The sequence below is a fragment of the Populus euphratica genome, unplaced genomic scaffold, assembly GCF_000495115.2.
Source record: "Populus euphratica unplaced genomic scaffold, PopEup_1.0 scaffold4.1, whole genome shotgun sequence".
In the NCBI taxonomy this organism is placed as follows: domain Eukaryota; kingdom Viridiplantae; phylum Streptophyta; class Magnoliopsida; order Malpighiales; family Salicaceae; genus Populus; species Populus euphratica.
In genome coordinates this window covers 1,860,089-1,877,632 of record NW_011499859.1, presented here as the reverse complement: position 1 = coordinate 1,877,632, position 17,544 = coordinate 1,860,089, and the positions used below count along the sequence as shown (strand labels likewise).

At 36.1% G+C, this 17,544-nt stretch overlaps 2 protein-coding genes and 1 pseudogene across 2 annotated transcripts; 2 read left to right on the top strand and 1 right to left on the bottom strand.

Annotated features, from left to right (window-relative positions):
* Positions 1–472: 472 nt before the first annotated feature.
* LOC105124330 (WRKY transcription factor 22-like) lies at positions 473–2,193 on the top strand. The gene is made up of 3 exons (XM_011024312.1): positions 473–995; positions 1,098–1,211; positions 1,426–2,193. The coding sequence occupies exons 1-3, from the start codon at positions 592–594 to the stop codon at positions 1,898–1,900; spliced, it is 993 nt and encodes a 330-aa protein (XP_011022614.1). The 5' UTR covers positions 473–591; the 3' UTR covers positions 1,901–2,193.
* Positions 2,194–6,743: 4,550 nt separating this feature from the next.
* Positions 6,744–8,602, top strand: LOC105124437 (uncharacterized; annotated as a pseudogene).
* A 563-nt stretch (positions 8,603–9,165) lies between these two features.
* LOC105124436 (uncharacterized) lies at positions 9,166–17,543 on the bottom strand (the record flags this gene model as incomplete). The annotated part of the gene is made up of 9 exons (XM_011024455.1): positions 9,166–9,909; positions 10,113–10,319; positions 10,828–10,951; positions 12,438–12,640; positions 12,743–13,603; positions 13,741–13,810; positions 14,486–14,589; positions 14,681–17,353; positions 17,517–17,543. Coding segments are annotated over 9 exons (4,413 nt in total), but the record flags the coding sequence as incomplete, so codon positions are not given.
* Position 17,544: the final 1 nt, after the last annotated feature.

Here is a 17,544-nt window from a genome sequence, read left to right as displayed (position 1 = left end):
AACTCAATAAAAAAAAAAAGCTGAAAAAAGTTTACTAATTACATCAACTAAGAGAATATATACTGTGGAGGCCGAAACTCACCGGAAAGCCTACAAAAATTCGAGCTCTCTAAACAACAAGCAATACTCATTAATAAAGTTCTGTACCTTAAGAGATTTACCTTCGCTTATCCATCCAATTTAATTAAAGCAGAAATTAACTCCCATTAATTTTTTTTCTTTAAAAATTAAACCCAATAATGCAGTCCGGTATAAGATGACATGGCCGACGAACGAGTCTAAGCAAGTCGGCTTTATCCAAGGGAATGTATAAAATACAAATTATTGATCCATAATTCATCGTATACGTTTTTGACTTTGTAACAAAGTCAACTCAATGGAAATGCAGACACAGCAGCCAAAAAAAATAAAATCAGTCTAGCTAAATGGAGAAGCCTGAGACTTTCTAAGTAGGCGCTACTCTCCTTTAATATATATACAGCCTGCCTGGAATATATCCTTTCACAGGTTTCCATCTCTCAAATTTTATATCTACTCCAACCGGAAAGTCAGCTCCTTTCCCTCTCCCTCTCCCTCTGTTTTTGCTGATAAATGATGAGTGAATTTGTTTGCATGGAGGACAGCTGGGATCTGCACGCTGTGGTAAGGTCAGGAAGCAGCACTAATTATGAAGATTTTGCCAACATCACGAACAACTCACCTTCCTTGTTTGCTCCCTTGAGTTTTTATCAAGATGAGCTCTTAAATTTCCAAGAAAACCCAACAGATTTTGATGGACTAGATGGCCTTTACAAGCCCCTTCACCCTTTGTTGCACCAGACCTTTAATTCCCCACAAAGCAATATCCTTAGTACCAGTATCAGCACCGCATCCATATCTGTTCCAAAAGAAGTTAAAGAGAGACAAAAGGTGCAGAAAAAGAAGCCTGTTTCTTCTGAATCTGCTACTTTTGCCAATACTGTTGATGCTACTCGTGCGGCCAAGTCAAAAAGGAGGTCAGTAAATTTATTCAGAATTTCAATTAATACAGTTTCTTTTAATTTAGATTTCCTCGACTGGTATTGGTGCAGCTGAGGTTAATTGATGTTAATCTTCAGGAAGAATCAGCACAAAAAAGTGGTTCAACACGTGAAAGAAGATGGTCTCTCATCTGATATGTGGGCTTGGCGCAAATATGGGCAGAAACCCATCAAGGGATCCCCATATCCAAGGTAAAAGAAAACTCTATTTGTTTGTCTTTTCTGAGTTTTCTGTTTGTCTGTGGTCAAGCAAGGTGATCGAATCTAATAAATTCCACCCCTTTCGAACAAGCTACAGCATGGATAGCCCGGAAATGGTACAAATAGTGCTGCACCACATTTATTGAAGATTTATTTTTAATTATTTAATGGCACTCTAACATTTGCTTTGACGAACAACAAACAGGAGCTACTACAGATGCAGCAGTCTAAAGGGATGTTTGGCAAGAAAGCAAATGGAAAGAAGCCGTACAGATCCATCAACATTTATCATAACCTACACAGCTGAGCACAGCCATGCCCATCCAACTCGAAGAAGCTCCCTCGCCGGTAGCACCCGAATCAAGCCATCTATGCCTAAAGAAGCCACGAAGAATATTGAGCCCAATATGCCAACAATAAAAGACGAACTTTCGCCGAATTTTGATGGGGTTCTCTCCCCAACAACCCCTTCAGTGACTTCCATTGAAGATGAATTGGTGCAAAATGTGTGTATCAAAAATAAAGAATTATTAGGTCAAGGGCAGATTTTGGACGAAATTGCCTTGCCAGATATATTATTCAGTGACGAATTATTTCCGAGCTTAGAGGATTTGGAAGGGCTTCTTCTGGATGAATTTGCAGATTGCCGATCATCCAATATACCCACAACTAGTTCTTAATTAATTGCGGCCACGCACTATACTAGTTAACTCAAGGAGAAGCTACTCCAGAAATTAATGAGCTTATATATATATATATAGGATTAAATTTTCTTTTTCTCCTTGTTTCTTGTTGTAATTTTATAAATTTTGTATTTTCGAATCTATCTTGAAATAGAAGATTTCAAGATATATCAGGAATGAGTATGTTAGGGTTTTGGAGAACAATGTTTCTGTATCTAAAACAATAATGAGCTCAACGTTCACCTGTTCTTGATCAACTGCTGCAAACATGATATTCTGTCTTTATCTTTTGCTCTTTTTTTTTTTGACCTTTACCAGGAAAGAGAAGGACTGAGATCACAGCATCTCCTATCAATTCAACGAATTATTTTGTTATGAGCAACTTGGATTTTTCGAGAATTTTCTAATGCAAGTGTGCCACTATATCACTTACCGTCCATCATCTATCTAACTGTGATGGAAAATGACATTAATTAATCCCTTAGTTGGATAAGCTTAACTGTATATGGACCAAACACCATGTTAATCTCGGCGTATTTAGCATATAATAGTTGTTTTTTACAATTATTCAAAAGAATTAATTTTTCTAAAAAAATCATATTCTATATATATATATAATATGTTTTTTTTTTAAATAATTCTTTTGAATAATTTTAAAAAATATATATAGAATATGGTAAGGAATGCAAGAGGAGAGGAAGTTTTGATTGACTGCTTACAAAAATATCTAAAAAATCAACTCTCATGCTTCTAATATTTGGACCGTACACGACGTTGTATATTTGGTAGACAATCTTTGAGTTGGATCAAAGGGCTGGTACGTAACTTGAAAATCTAAAACGCTGGAGGACTTGGTCAGTGAGGTGGAAATAGATCGAACCACATGGTACTTCTTACATGTTCTCCTCCAGTTGGTCCTAGATTAATTAGATGCAGTGTACCTTGTTCGGCATAGGACTAGCAGACCTTTGTATCTTCCATGTTCTTAAATATTCTCAGCTTTTATTTTTTCTTGGGAAATGCCCTTATTTTTTAAATCCAAGCTAGAAATATGTTATTTATATGTTTCAATGAACCACTCGTTCACATTAACTGATTTAGTACACACGTAATTATTTGCTTCTAATTTCAATTAGGTTTGTAATTAACATCTTCGGCTCCCTTAGGTAAGAAAAAATTTATTCATATATTTTTTACATTTTTCATTTTCATTTTATTTTCTTTTCTCTACATTACTCTCTTATTAGAGGATCGATAAAAAGTTATTTTTTTGCTGTAACAACCTAGATTTGTTATTTTATTTTATTTTCTTTGCATTACTCCATGACTTAATTAGTATTATAGAGTATTTTACTAAGATAAAAAAAAAATTGCAGGAACAACTGAGATAAAATCTACAGTTAAATCCAGACACTTCAAATCAAGATGTAGCCAAGAAAAGTCCAATTCAATGCTGGAGTTTTTACGAATTCTTCAGCAAGAAAATTGTTTTAATTATTTTTTAATGAACTTGAGAAGACTTTCAAGTGTTTACACGCGGTTTTCAATTTTTTGCCTCTCTCTCCTCCTCCGTAGCCTTGGATTTTGCTAGCTTCTTTGACTATTGATAGCCATGCCAAATACAAGTAACCTCCTCCCTTTTTGTTTTGCTTACCAGGAGTCGTTTCAATCTGTACAGAAACCACTCCTCGGAATCAATGCACTTACAAATGACTCCGCATCACTCTTAACAGTGCCTCTTTTATTTTATTTTTATTTTAGTCACTTAACTTCATTGTCTTTTTTTTTTTTAATCTCATCCATCCATTTTATGTGAAGTTTTTGATATTTTCTTTTATTTTTTCATGTTATAGGTGTTTGATAAATTTTGAAATTCAAATTAAATATTTATTTAATGAAATAAAATTTAAATTTTTAGTATTAAAAATAATTAAGAAATGAAGGATAAAAAAAACCATAAAAAATAACGGGCTTTTTTTCCTTTTTTATGTTTAAAATATCATTTTCATCTCAATAATCTTTATTTAGATATTTTTAGTTTCTTCAATTTTAGAATGTCACTCAGGTTTAAAGCTTTATTTGTTTTATGTTCTATTCCTTGAGTTCTCAAAAAAAAAAAGTCGTTGAAAAAAATAATAAAGAGGACAGAAAGTGATCAATTCATCACATTTCAATCAATAGATTACTCTTGACAAGAACAACACTATTAAGGTATTTCTAAACTTTTATCTTTCTTAAAAAATAGACTGAAGTTAAGAAAGAATTTTTTATTCTATTTAATTTTGTATGTTTTAACATATTTAGGTGTGTTTTGAGATTGAAAATTAGTTTATTAAGATTTTTAAGTTGTTTATAAGATATTTTTAAATAAAAATAAGTTAAAAATAATTTTTTTAATAAAAAAAAAAACATGACTATCAAGCCATCTTTGGTCAAAATCTGAACCAACAAACAACATGTGTTTTTATTAAAAATGAAAGTGTTAAAGACATGCCATCCACCCTAAGACAAGAAAAAAAATATAATAATAATAAAGAGGAGTACACACATGTGCATGGCTTTGAAGTCCCCGTGCATGATCTCGTAGATCCATGTGATTGAACTTTTTCTATATTTTTTTAAATTATTTTTAAAAGTTTTTAATTGAAACATGTTATAAATTAATCACTTAACATGGTATTTTAATTACTGTTCAATCATGCTATCATTTTTAAATACTATTATAGGTTCTTATGTTAATGTTAACAATTACCTTTTTAATTATAATATACCTCATGTAAAATAAAAAAATAATGTGCTCATGATTATTCAATAAGAATATTTTTTTTTATTTTTAATATATTATTTTCATAATTTTATCAGTTGTTTTCTTTACTTTCACATACAAAATATTGAGATATTATTTTAATATTTTTTCTATTAAAACTTGCTTTATAAATCATGATAACAGTGCTTCCAATTAAAAAAAATATGATTTCATTAAATAAATAAATAAATTTATTAATAAAAAATAGAGTTTAGATTAAGAAAATAATTTTTTTTACTTATTTTGAATGATTAAATTTTTTAACAATTACCTTTTATTAAAAAGAAGTTCTATGAATGAAAAAATATGTTGTATTCAAATAAGAAAACATGAATAAAAAAAGAATAATTATTTTAATAAAATTTAATTTTTACAAGCAGACAATGTGTCAATTGTTACACAGTGGATAATATGCCATATATTTATTTTTGTAAGAATTAAACACGCAACATGTTGTTTGTCCTATTGAAAAGAAGCATGAAGTTTATCTTTCTTTATTTTTATTTTTATTTTTTTTATGTCTAAGGGTAAATGAAACATCATTGGACCTTTTATTTAAAAATAAAAGTAAAAGTAAATTAGACCATACATTATCTGTCTTTTATTTTTTAAAAATAAAATATACGGTGCCTCATTTGCTAATTCAGACTTCATGCACGGGAGAGGTGGCTGAAAAGCCTGGTTCAAGGGTTTCTAGACCAAAAAAAAAAAAACCATTTTGCCTTGCTGATCGTGATTGATAAGATGATCTATACTTGTCTACCAAATCAAAAGGCAGTATGACATTCTTAACGAGTCAGCCAAAAAGTTTAATTTCAAAAAGAACACATTTTAGCCCCTTTAAAATAATGGCAAGTGTGTTTGCCATACATTAGCAGGTTTATCTTGAGAGAGAGAGCAGAGCTTCCCCTTCATTTTACTCTCTGGTTGGAAGGCAATTTCCCAGAACGTTGCCCTTCAAAAGTAGGATTGATCTGCTAAGGGAATCTCCATAGTTAGTAGCCGCGAAGCATTCTTCTTCATTTTCCATGGCAAGCATATCTTGACAAGCCAAGACAAGACCCCAGACAACTCCAATATGCCCCGTAACTTTGTGACTATAATTTAGATCACTCAATGGTGTTTGTAGAGCCATTTTACGAGAGATATGTCATATGAATGGTTATTAAATGTTCTTGCAAGTTATTTTGTTAGGTAATTGTCAACATGGTGCGGGTTCGTCAATGGCATAAAGGAGCGTGAGAGGCTATACAGGTTTTTGTGAAGGAAGGAGTTGAATCACAAAGATCATACGATTATGATGCTTAAATGTTCATGAAAAAAAGAAGTCTTTTTGTTTTTGATTTACTGGGCTCAATGCTTCTTGGGCTATACAATAAGGATAGTCCTTATCTAACTCTAAAGGCACCCAAATTCATCCCAGGATTTGAACTCGGAAGTTGAACTGGAAACCCCTAATTGGAGATTCTCTGTATTAATAACGAGGCTGCCTCCGAGGGGACGATAAATCTTTTGTTGAGCATTCATCTAGATTATACCATTTCTCAGCATTCAAACTTGATAAATTGGAAATAAGCTTTGCCCACTTAAATCCATTGGATACTGGAAAAAAGAAGAAATAAACTTGTTCTGTTCTTATTCTCCGCTGACTCTTGCAAGCATTAAGAGCAAATTGATGCAAACAGCACTTGGTATCTGTAGCGATCCTAGTTAGATTAGAATTTTTCAATTTACACCTCAGCAAGTTTTATTCCATTTAAATTTTAAGTCACGTATTTTAAATTTAAATTTGAATATGTTTAAATTTTTTTTCTATCTAAATAAAATTCTAAGCTATAAAAAAAATCATGGAAAAACTTAGTTATGATTTTCATTAAGTCATTGAAAGCCCGAGCTGCCTCGATGCTGAGGAATTTTCTTTTATTTTTTTCAATTAGATATTGTGAGTCAATTCCTTTTTATTCAGTAAAATTGCTATTATTATCACCATGATAATTCATGTTTGTTATAATTTGTATCAGAGTCCGGCAAGCCATGTATCTTGAAAGCCGAAAGGTGCAGTTAATGGAGACGGTCGCTAGTATGAGACAGCAACAAATTTTGAAAGAAATAGCTAAACAATTACATAACATGTCTGAGAGGTTAAATCAGTTTATTAAAATTCAAGGGAAAAAGGCAGCGAAGTTAGACTTTCACTAGTTTAACTGGGAGGATCCAGAAGGTCTAGACTTGTTGCATACACAGGGACAAAGAGGGCTAGTAATGATTGGTGGATTGATGATGGTGAGTCGCAAGCAGGTGCCCCAGCTACTGAAATTGCACTAGTAATAGAGGAACAATTCCTATTGCAGCTGTGCAGTGTACCTACAACCAATGCTTCTATTGAAAGGCGGTTCCAAAATTCAAGAGTCCAGGAGAATAAACCATTTGATAATCCTCTATCCAATGATGGCCAAGTAGTGGTGGATGGTGATTACACCAGCTGTAACCAAACTGAAGTTCAGCAAGGAAATGACAATGAAGCCACCCATTATCAGCCTAATCCAACAGCTATAAACATCACTGTCAATAAGCAGGTTGATTCTTGGTCTTCATTCAGTGATGTAGGTAAAGATTAACATGTGGATGAGCTGATGTTAGCTCAACCAATTTATCTGAGTAGTACAATAAATGGTCTTGACAACATGGGAATTGGAGATGGTGATGGCATTACAATTCCACAACCATTGATTTTCTCGCCAGATGACTCGCCTACGGGAAATGCTGGAAAATCAACCTTTGCACGTGCTACTAGTGGGTTTGGACTGCGCTTGTTTCCTGAATCCCCTGTGGCAGATGATATTCTTGAAGGAACCTCATCAACTTCACAATCTGGTATATTTGGAAAACTTACTAAGAGATTAATTAATACATCTAAAAATACAGTGGAGGCATTATAGGTCAAAACTCGGCATGCTGTCTCTCAAAACAAGCGAAGATATCAGGAAGGAGGTTTTGATTTGGATATGACATGTACCAGTGAGAATATAATTTCTATGGGATTTCCTGCTGATGATAACTAATGTTGATAGTTTGCTATCATGGATGTTTGCAGGCCTTTCTAATGGGAAGCAATTACAATCATGGATCATTGCAAAAGAATAGAGAATGCACCAGGGGATGGAAATTCTTCAGACGTTTGAGAAGGAGGAGATGCAAACATTTAAGCTATGACCAAGCATTGTTGGCGGTTGAGGGTATTTGCCTTGAAGAAGGTGAGAGAAGGGAGATTAGCTCACTCTTTGAACATCGAAGCTACGATTCTGTTCAAAGGCAACAGAGAGAGAAGCTTGTTGAGAATGAGCATGATCCTTTCTTCATTAGCAGTATATTTGAGGTAAATGTTATATCAAATGTGTTAGAGGAAGCAGATACTCTGAATGTCAATCGATATAGGTATGAGGATACTTATGGTGGTATAACTTCTCAGTTTTGTGACTTGGAATCTGGTGAAGATAGTAATTAAAGAACCGAAGACCAAAAGCATGAAGTGAAAACTTCAATAGAAATTGCCGGAAACATGCAGTTTGTTAATGGAAGGTAGAGGTTGGAACTCAAGCTCGAGTCAGTTTCTGTCCTTGATAATCGATCAATCTTGCAAACTCAAGGCATACATGAGGGCACACTTGGAGGACCTAACTGAAAAGGATGCCACAGGGATGTTCGAAGCTGCGAGTAGAGTCTTGACTCGATTTTTGATAGAAATGGATGGCATGGCAGCAAAGAAAACTGTTTTTATCATTGGAACGACAAATATGCCAGACGTTATTAACCCAGGATTGCCTAGTCTTAGGTGTCTAGACCAGTTGATTAGGATACCTTTCCCTGACAAGGCTTCCCATTTTCAAATTTAAAGCATGTTGGCCGAAGCCACGTGTTCCTAAGAATGTTGACTTGAAAGTTCGTGCACAATATACTCAAGTTTTTATTGGTGCTAATATCACTGAAATTTGTCTACGTGCCTGCAAATATACCACCTACTTGGAGAAAATATAGAACAGCTAAACAGAACCTCCCCTGACTTTGAGGGCAAGGTTTATTTAATTGGGGTGAAACTATAGCGATCCTAGTCAAATTAAGATCCCAGTCAAATTACAGGGGCAGGATTTCGTCCATTTAAATTTTAAATTATCATATTATAATATTTTAAATTTAAATATATTTAAATTTCTTTACTTAAAAAAATAGAATTATAAGTTTTAAATTTAAATATATTTTAAATTTAAATTTAAATATATTTAAATATCTTTACTTAAAAAAATAGAATTATAAGTTACAGAAAAAATCATAAAAATACATGGTTAAGACTTTCATTAAATCATAACAGACTTTCATGCTCGAGCTACCTCAAATTAGAGAGAAAAAAAAAATCATCAGTTGTTAGAATCATAAAAATGGATCTTAAATTCGAATCCCAACAAAAACATGTCAAACTCGGATTCTTCAAGCTATGTCCAGCAAAATTCTTGGCAAAGTAAATCCTGAAAATGAATTCTTTCAGTCATAGTGATACAGGAGTGTCTCTCTTTGTCCAAGTTCTCTATTTTCAAGATCCCTATACAAAAGCCCTAAAGCAAAATTGAATTTGTAAATGACTGCAAAATTAATCCCTGTTGCTACTCTCTGACCCCACCATAACTACATAACAAACAGTTATAAATTTTGCCTGGATATGTACCTACTTTTAGGAAACAGTGAAACAAGTGTCTATTTGGGTGTAGATTCAACCCACAATTAAACTGTTGATATTCTGGGAAGCAAGAACTGCGCATGAAAGGCTTGAAACATTATAAGTCCTAGAAAATCATTTTCCTTCTTGAGAAAGAAGTCCTAAATTGTTCTGTCCATCTACAGAAGCACTTTCCTTCTTGACTCTTGAGACTAACTGACGCGGGACTGTGACACAGAGCAGATTTTATAGCAAATCCTTCTCAAAGCTTTGTCCATAAGAATGTGCATCATTCCATAACTCTCTTTTCAAGTGAATCAGAAGTTTGTGAAGATGTGACAGTAATGCTTACAGTGGGAAAGTTCCCAACTCCTGACCATGCCTTGAAAGAAGTACCTTCCGTTCACCGACCCATTGTAGTCGGTAAGAGAGGCCCAGATTATGAATCAACATTTTCAAACTATCAGCATAAGTTGAATCCCGAGCTTTCTCCTTCAGGAAACAAAAAAAGGACATCACAAAAGTGTAGAAGCCTCAGTTAAGGCACGTCTTTCTTAGTTGTGCTAATAGAGGAATCCTATTGGTTTCCACTAAAAGATAAAGTCGTCCACCAAAGCAAGTTAAGGCGATTCAACAAAAATATAATTTTTAACCACCCAAGGTTGCACGTATTGACTAGCTATAAGGAAAATCACCTGCATATTGACCTGTCTATCGTGCCCCAATATGTTTGCCATTATGCTAGACCTAGAAGAATTGGGTGAAAATCCTTCCCATGGAGGAACAAATATGACTTTGGTGCACTGGACAGGAGCCAAGTTTCGACTAAGTTTCTCCCACCACACAGATCCCAGGGACCACCATCTTATCATCAAACCATGCTCAGAAAATGCAACCAGCCCCTGCATGTAAAATGACAAATTCAGATAATGGCAGGAAAACAATCAAACAACCAACAAATTGTTATTTTCGTCTTTCATTAACCAATCGGACCAATAATTTAAGAGGGTCCACACCTCCAAACTACTCAGGATCTTGTCAAATAGATAACATTGATAAGTTTTGTAACCAACAAGATTGCAGCCTAGTCTTTTACCATTACCCCATGGATAACTGAAGGTGTTAAATTTTTTCTTAAGATGTTCTGTATGTCCATTAGATCTGTGCATACTAAGCCTGACTTGAAAATAAAATGATTCTTTTACATAAAGAGGAAGAAAATAATATACTTAAGTTCTTCATTCAAAATATATACTTTCTGAACTCACATGGAGTCGATATTTATATATTATGTGCATGATTCAAAGCCAAATCTTTTAATCCGTGCTGATTGTGGAGTCTAAGCCAGAATTAGCTGGCTAGTACAAGATTAAAAATTCTCTTTGAGGCCCATGAACAAAATACAATTACCTCTCCATCAGGGGCAAAGCTCAAAGCTGAAATTACAGTGGTCACTGTCATTTCTGATGTTCCTGACAGCAAATTTGGAAGGCCAGGAGGTCCACTTGCATCCAAGACTTTTATTTTTGTCACACTAACATTAGAAAACAAAGATAGACTAAGTATCCCCACAAATAAAAGTATGTATCAAGCTAGAGGTGTCAAAGAAAAGTACAAAGATAACTCCAGCAGCACATTCCAAAAAAAAATACATAAAGCAGGAATGGCAAAAGTTTACAACTCTCTCCAATACTCATATTCTCCAAATGACAGTATAATTAATCATTCAAATGTAAGCAATTAGTACTGTAAGCACTGAGTGATTTCTCTATGTAATCTGGTCAGCCAGTTATGTTAATGGACATCTTTGAAACTAAATGGAAGCTCCAAAATTTCATGGAGTTATGAACACTCTGCATTTTGTCGGGATCTCAAAAGCTAAAAGGATAGGTAGGATCAGTGTAGAACTTAGTTTACAATCTTTCCAAAAAGAGAAAATAGGAAAAAGAATGCTAGTATGCTGGTTTTGTGGAATATTTATACAGATAAGGACAGGCAAACACTAGGGTTTTAGACTTTAGTTCAGAAGAGCAAGGGTTCCTACGCCAATGGGCACTTTGGACCAAGGTAATCAATCATGGAGGCAGACTGATGGTACACACAGCTATTTGAAAAATCACCATGGTCATTCACCTTGTATTGTGACTATTATATGAGCCATCTAGCTGACTACATAAACCCAACTAAGAAAAGGATATCATATAACCACTGAGGCCAAAAGAGCTGTGACCTTAAGTCAAGTGATGGCCATCATGGCCTCCCTTGGGCCATATGATCTGCGAAAAGGAGAAATCTTAGATCCATCTTAGCAAACTTCACTCCTAGGATGAACATGATTCAGTAAACCAAACATAGATAAGCATGAGAATTGTTCAGCAGACCCCACCCCCCAAGTCCCAAAAATATAATACATTAAGAGTTAATTATTTCAACCACTCTTTTTTCTGGATAGTATTACAGTTTGCACCTTGGATTTTGAAAATTTATTGTTTCCGCCCTAAGACCAACTAATTTCTTGGCAGAGATTTTTAAAAATCCAAAAACAGATGTCATGTTTTTTTTTTAAAAAAGCTAAAATATGTACCATATAGTTTCAATTATTGGCAATTCTCTCTTTCTCAAATACCAAACACTGAAAACTCTTAATCAAACATTTTTGAGCAAGTTCTCAAAGAAATCAAGGCGGGTATGTCTATAAATTCCCTTTTTTGGAAGAAAAGATTGTGTTTTTTCGAAACACATAGTGGTAGTTGAATAAGTATTGTCTATTCCAGGTATTTACCATCTTCCCAGGGGTTACTTCAATGGTGGGCATACTAATCAAAAGCCAACTAAATTTCTAACTAACAGATTTTAAATGGAAGATAGAAAGTGAAATTGCTAGAAAAATAGATGATTGAAAGTGTAAGGTTTTGAAAAACCAGGATGCAAAGCATAATGTTGCCCAAAACATAGGATGGCGGGGGTACTTACTCATAATAAAGAAATTCTTTTGAATCTAAAACTCATACCGCCCATACCTTTGCATGTCATAAACTGAAATGGTAGCATTATTAATCTCTCCAATTGCATCCCCAACAGCCAATCTGGTAGATGTGTCATTCAGGGCTACCATAGGAAATGCCCGTGCCATTTCCTTTAATGCTATCATTGAACTTTGAAGACAAGTTTTACGCATGATTGAGTTGCCAGGATCTATAGTGAGTAAAATGAAGCTAACCACCTGCAGATCTGTCCAAACGTTACATGAAGATCCAAAATACAAAGCATACAGTTGAATTATTGTACACGATTGTCTTCTCGAAATGTAATTGACCATACTAACCTTATCAAGATACTGAGACAACTGCCGTGGAGAACCACGCATAACCCTTATAAGAGTTGTGAGGGATACCAGATGAACAGTTGAATCAGATGCAGTGGACCAAATTTGGCTCTCAATGACATTTAAAAACCCCGTTATATCAGCCATAGCTAAATTTGGAAGAAGAATCCCAACCAAGGTCTCTTGAATGGAAGATGGTACAGGAGGATGATGTCCAGCTGTGTTGGCAGATTGACCACTTACACACTCTATCTGGAAGAATGTGTCCCCAATGAGGCGAGATATTTCAGAATTAATGCATGCCTTCCATGTACTCTCCATACCTTCTGATAGAAGCTCTGCTGCAGTGGAACTGTATGTTTCATTCATGGCCATGACCAACTTTACTAAAGGATGAGCAACCAATGTGGCAAGGCTTGGTTTGACAAGGCTAGGGTACCACATAGCCAATGCAGCTGCAACAATGATGTGAGATGTCATTGCATCTTGACTTGTCCCCCCAACACACGATATCCAATCTTGCATTTCGTATGATTCTAGCCAATCAAGTATTTTGAATCTTTCTGCTTCGGTAATTCCTTGTTTTTCCAGTGACTTGTCAGGAGATTCTGCAGCTAGAGAGGTTGCTTGTGGTTCAGGTGGCATATCAGATGACAAACCATTTGTGGATGTCCCACCTACTTTTGAAACTTGACCTTCATTTTCTCCAATTTCACTCATAGATCTCACAGGTTCTCTGTTAGCATTTGCTTTTTTATCACATAGAGGGATTGGGATAGCCCGTGAAGCCGCACAGTGGAATAAAGTGCGCGCAGCCATGCGTACATGTTCACTTTCATCTTGCCAAAAACTCACCAGAAGCTGTTTTCAAAAAGCAGAGACTTCATCTTAAAAAAAACGATCAGATGATAAAAGAAGGAACTTTTCAAGCACAATTCCAGCAGTGCAAGTTTCAGGACTGATATAATTGTCAAGATGCTTCAGGGGAAAAAGATGACCTGGAGTAAAGGTGGCTTTATATCTGGAATCTTGTCGGCAAGGCTTCGAGTGTAAAATGCTGCCAAGGCACTGAAAATAATATCTATTGGATCAAAACTATCCAGCATTGACAGCAAAATGTGCATGGGTTTTTTGAAAACTAACAAACAAGAAAGCTAATTTGATCTGTAAAACTAGGAATTTGCAGATCTTGGTACTATTCCTGCAAAGTAGATATTAGCGTCTGCAGGAAAACAAACAAGCAGTGTCATAGAATGCCACATGCAGGAATGAAGAGCTACCATGCAATATAGGTTTTCTCTGAAGGTCTGCCACGCCAGACCAACATAGAAAAGTATATAATCTTATATTTAAAATATTATGTCAAGGAAAATAAAACCAAGAAGCTAAATATTATCCCAATGTCATTTATTGGCAGCCTAATATTGTAAACGCATTGCTATAACAAGAAGAACAATCTCAGACCAACTTCAGAATTTATGAAGATAAAGGTGGTTCACACACCTTGTCATAAACCATTCAAATTTAAGTATCTCATTAACAGCTATTTCCATATCCAAATTTTGATTCGGTGCACAATCCTATACATAATCCTGATAAAATAACGGATATTAGCTTTAACTCAGAAAACTATAACAACTGTAATCCTCGACAGCTTACAAGTTTTGTAGCATACACTAAGAATCGGGTGACAGAATTAGACAAGTATCATACAGTGCTTCTGTGGGGGAACCATCACAATACCTGCTGGCTGGTGAACTGCAGTGAGAGAAGCTAATCATTCGTTGGGCAATGGACAGCATCGTAAGCGACCTCATTGCACAGAACTCCGATGATGATTTCCAGAGCTAAAAGGTTATTATCAAGGTCTCAATGAAAGTTGAAACAAGCCAAATAAGAAAACAGATCCCAATATTTAACAGGTTCATCCAAAATTACCTCAAGAATAGAACTCAAACCAGGAAATGACAGGGTCAAAGACCCCTTGTCACCTTGCAAACCAGAAGCTATAATCAAATTCTCTGGCCGATTTAGCTTCATTTCTGTTACTAGCAATTTATCAAGCTCAATATCCAGATCCCACAGATGCAAAAATGACAAGCTAAATCGAAGAAAATATTCTTCTTGTGACCTAATGCACTCATGCTCTTCAACTGTATCAGTTGAGGTCCCATTCTTATCAGAACCATCATCAAAGTTCATATCATGGGTTCTTGGGTTGCTAGTTCCACGTTCCTTAAGTTTAACACCACCATTAGCTGCAGGCTCATGTTTCTGACAAGAAAACATCAAGGATGCAAGGTCAAAACTCAGGGCTGCAATTCCAGGGAACGGGCAAGTGCACCCAATGGCATGCTTGTTCATTTGTAGAAAAGATGACGTGGATGGAAATATTCCTTTCTTGACCTGTCCTTGAGAAGTAGTGGGGTCCATTGCGATTTTCATGCTTGATGTCATTCTTGGTGAGCTGACCTTCCCTGAAAGCTTTGAGTGAGATTGAGAGAAGTTTCCATCTTCAAGTATTGGAAGAAGCAACGAGGACACTGAAGTGTTTCCATTCAATATTGAACCAGATAAAGAATTCACACTGATTCCTTTACAAAAATGATCCAGCATTGAGTGAGAGGCTGTTCCACAAAGGACCCGCTCTCGGGCACCAGTTTTTACATCCCAAATGTATAAAGTATCAGCGGTGTCAGATAATCCTGAATGGCTCCAGCAAATACATGCAATGTAACCTCTTGCACCATCCCACACAACCTTTTCAGGATAGCTTGGGTGTCCTGGAAACATTCTCTCTACACGCAAAGTTTCAAGAGAAGCAAGAGCAACACACGAGTCCTCACCAACAGAGAGAAAGCAATCACCCCAAGGACGTTCTGTCCATGCTGAGGGAAAGATTATTTGGCGCACTGAAGCTACATGTTGTCGCATCACTGTAATAAGGTTTCCAGTGTCGAGATCCCAGATGCGAATTGTGCAGTCCATGCTTCCAGAAACTAAAACATGACTGAAACTCCATCCTTTGGCAGCACCCATCATCCGATGTGCTGCCAAACAAAGCACAGCACCTGTGTGCCCTGAAAAGCATTGCCTGGAGACAGGTGGTTCTACATCATGACTTGGACTTTCACCATGATAATCTGATCCGAGAAGCATATCAAATCGGACAACTTCTATTTCACCACTAAAGAAGCCATACACGACAGCATAAGGAACTAAATGGTTTTCAGAAATAACCATGGACGAGGATACAGCTAGTCCATTGCGCACAAAACTAAAACTTTCATCATCTGCATGTTTATTATTTTCAGTTCTTGCTTTTCGAAAAGAGCTTTGCAAAGAAGTAATCCTCATTTTCCTGCCACCCTGGCTATTGATTTCATGGAGGCTAGAGCTTGAGATCCATTCAGCCAAAAAATCACTTTCACCAAGCATTTTGCATTGTCGGGATGACTTTCCATGGATATTATTCTTTTGACATAAAGACCAGATGGTGACATGGGGTTTCCACATCAAAGGCTCTTCATCATCATAGCAAACAGATTCGATTCGAAGAAGATAATTTTTCAACTGAATGAAAGAAAATAACAATCTCACATCAGCAGGACAAAAAGAAGAAGGAATCTCGCAGAGCGTTTCAGATTTAAATACATTATTCAAATACGACACAATATATACAATAGCAGAACCTCTTCTATTCCACACAGCAAAATGTCCCAAGAAATTGTCATACTGTGCATTCTGCATTTCACCAGTATCACCAATTTCAAGAAACATGCCCCCCAAAACATGTGATTGATTAGAATGTTCCTCAACGCAAAGGATATCCTCGGCAAAAGAAATCTCTCCAATTGTGGCGTCGCTGGACAATATCCTAAATATGCAACGAGTTTTCAACACTAGAGCGATAAGGTCCCCGCGGGTTGCAATTGACACAACCTGTCCTCCTTCACTCAACTTATTTCCCCAGTTAACCACTTCCAACTGAGAACTCTTACTCAAGCCACTCCCATCATCATCACCTGCATTCGACTCTTTCAAGATCGGAACCAATTCCACCCTACCAGACGAATCAGCCATAAAAACAGAATGCTTCTCTCCATCCTCACCCAACAAGACTATATCCATAAAATCCAGTCGCCCAATTGATAAATTTCCATGAAAAACAGTCTGTACAATAGTAAGACCATGCGTATCAACAATCACAACGGTAGTCTTTGAATGTTTCCCATGCTTACGACCTTTATCCACCGAAGACTCGTCCCCTTCAAAAGAATCAATTGAACGAGGATCTGACAAATGAGCATGCGCATCAATAAAACAACACCCTATACACACATATCGCGGACTCGTTGGCAATGTCCGAACAATACACGGGCTTCCAACCCAAGGGGGGAGTTTCCTTCTACGCCGGCAATGTCCACTTCCTCTACTCCAAACACACAACACACCATCGGTACACGCACTAATTAACGCACCATAACTTCCACCACCATTACTCGAACATTCCGTTTTCGTATCATCTCCCGTAACCACCATGGGACAACAGATGCTAAGACCAGCTATCGGTGCAGCATGGCCACAAAGCATCGCAACCGGTTTAATTTCCTATCAAATCAATGATAACCTCGATTAGTAACAACTGCAGTGATAATCATGAGAAATGATTAAAACAATCATTAAGCTAACTTAGCTTGGAAGAAGGAAGGAAAAGTCAATTAGGATAATTGGAGAGAGAGAGGGAGAGAGAAAGCTAGCTGATGTGAGTTACCGAGTTGGTATCGGAAGAGGTGAGGTTC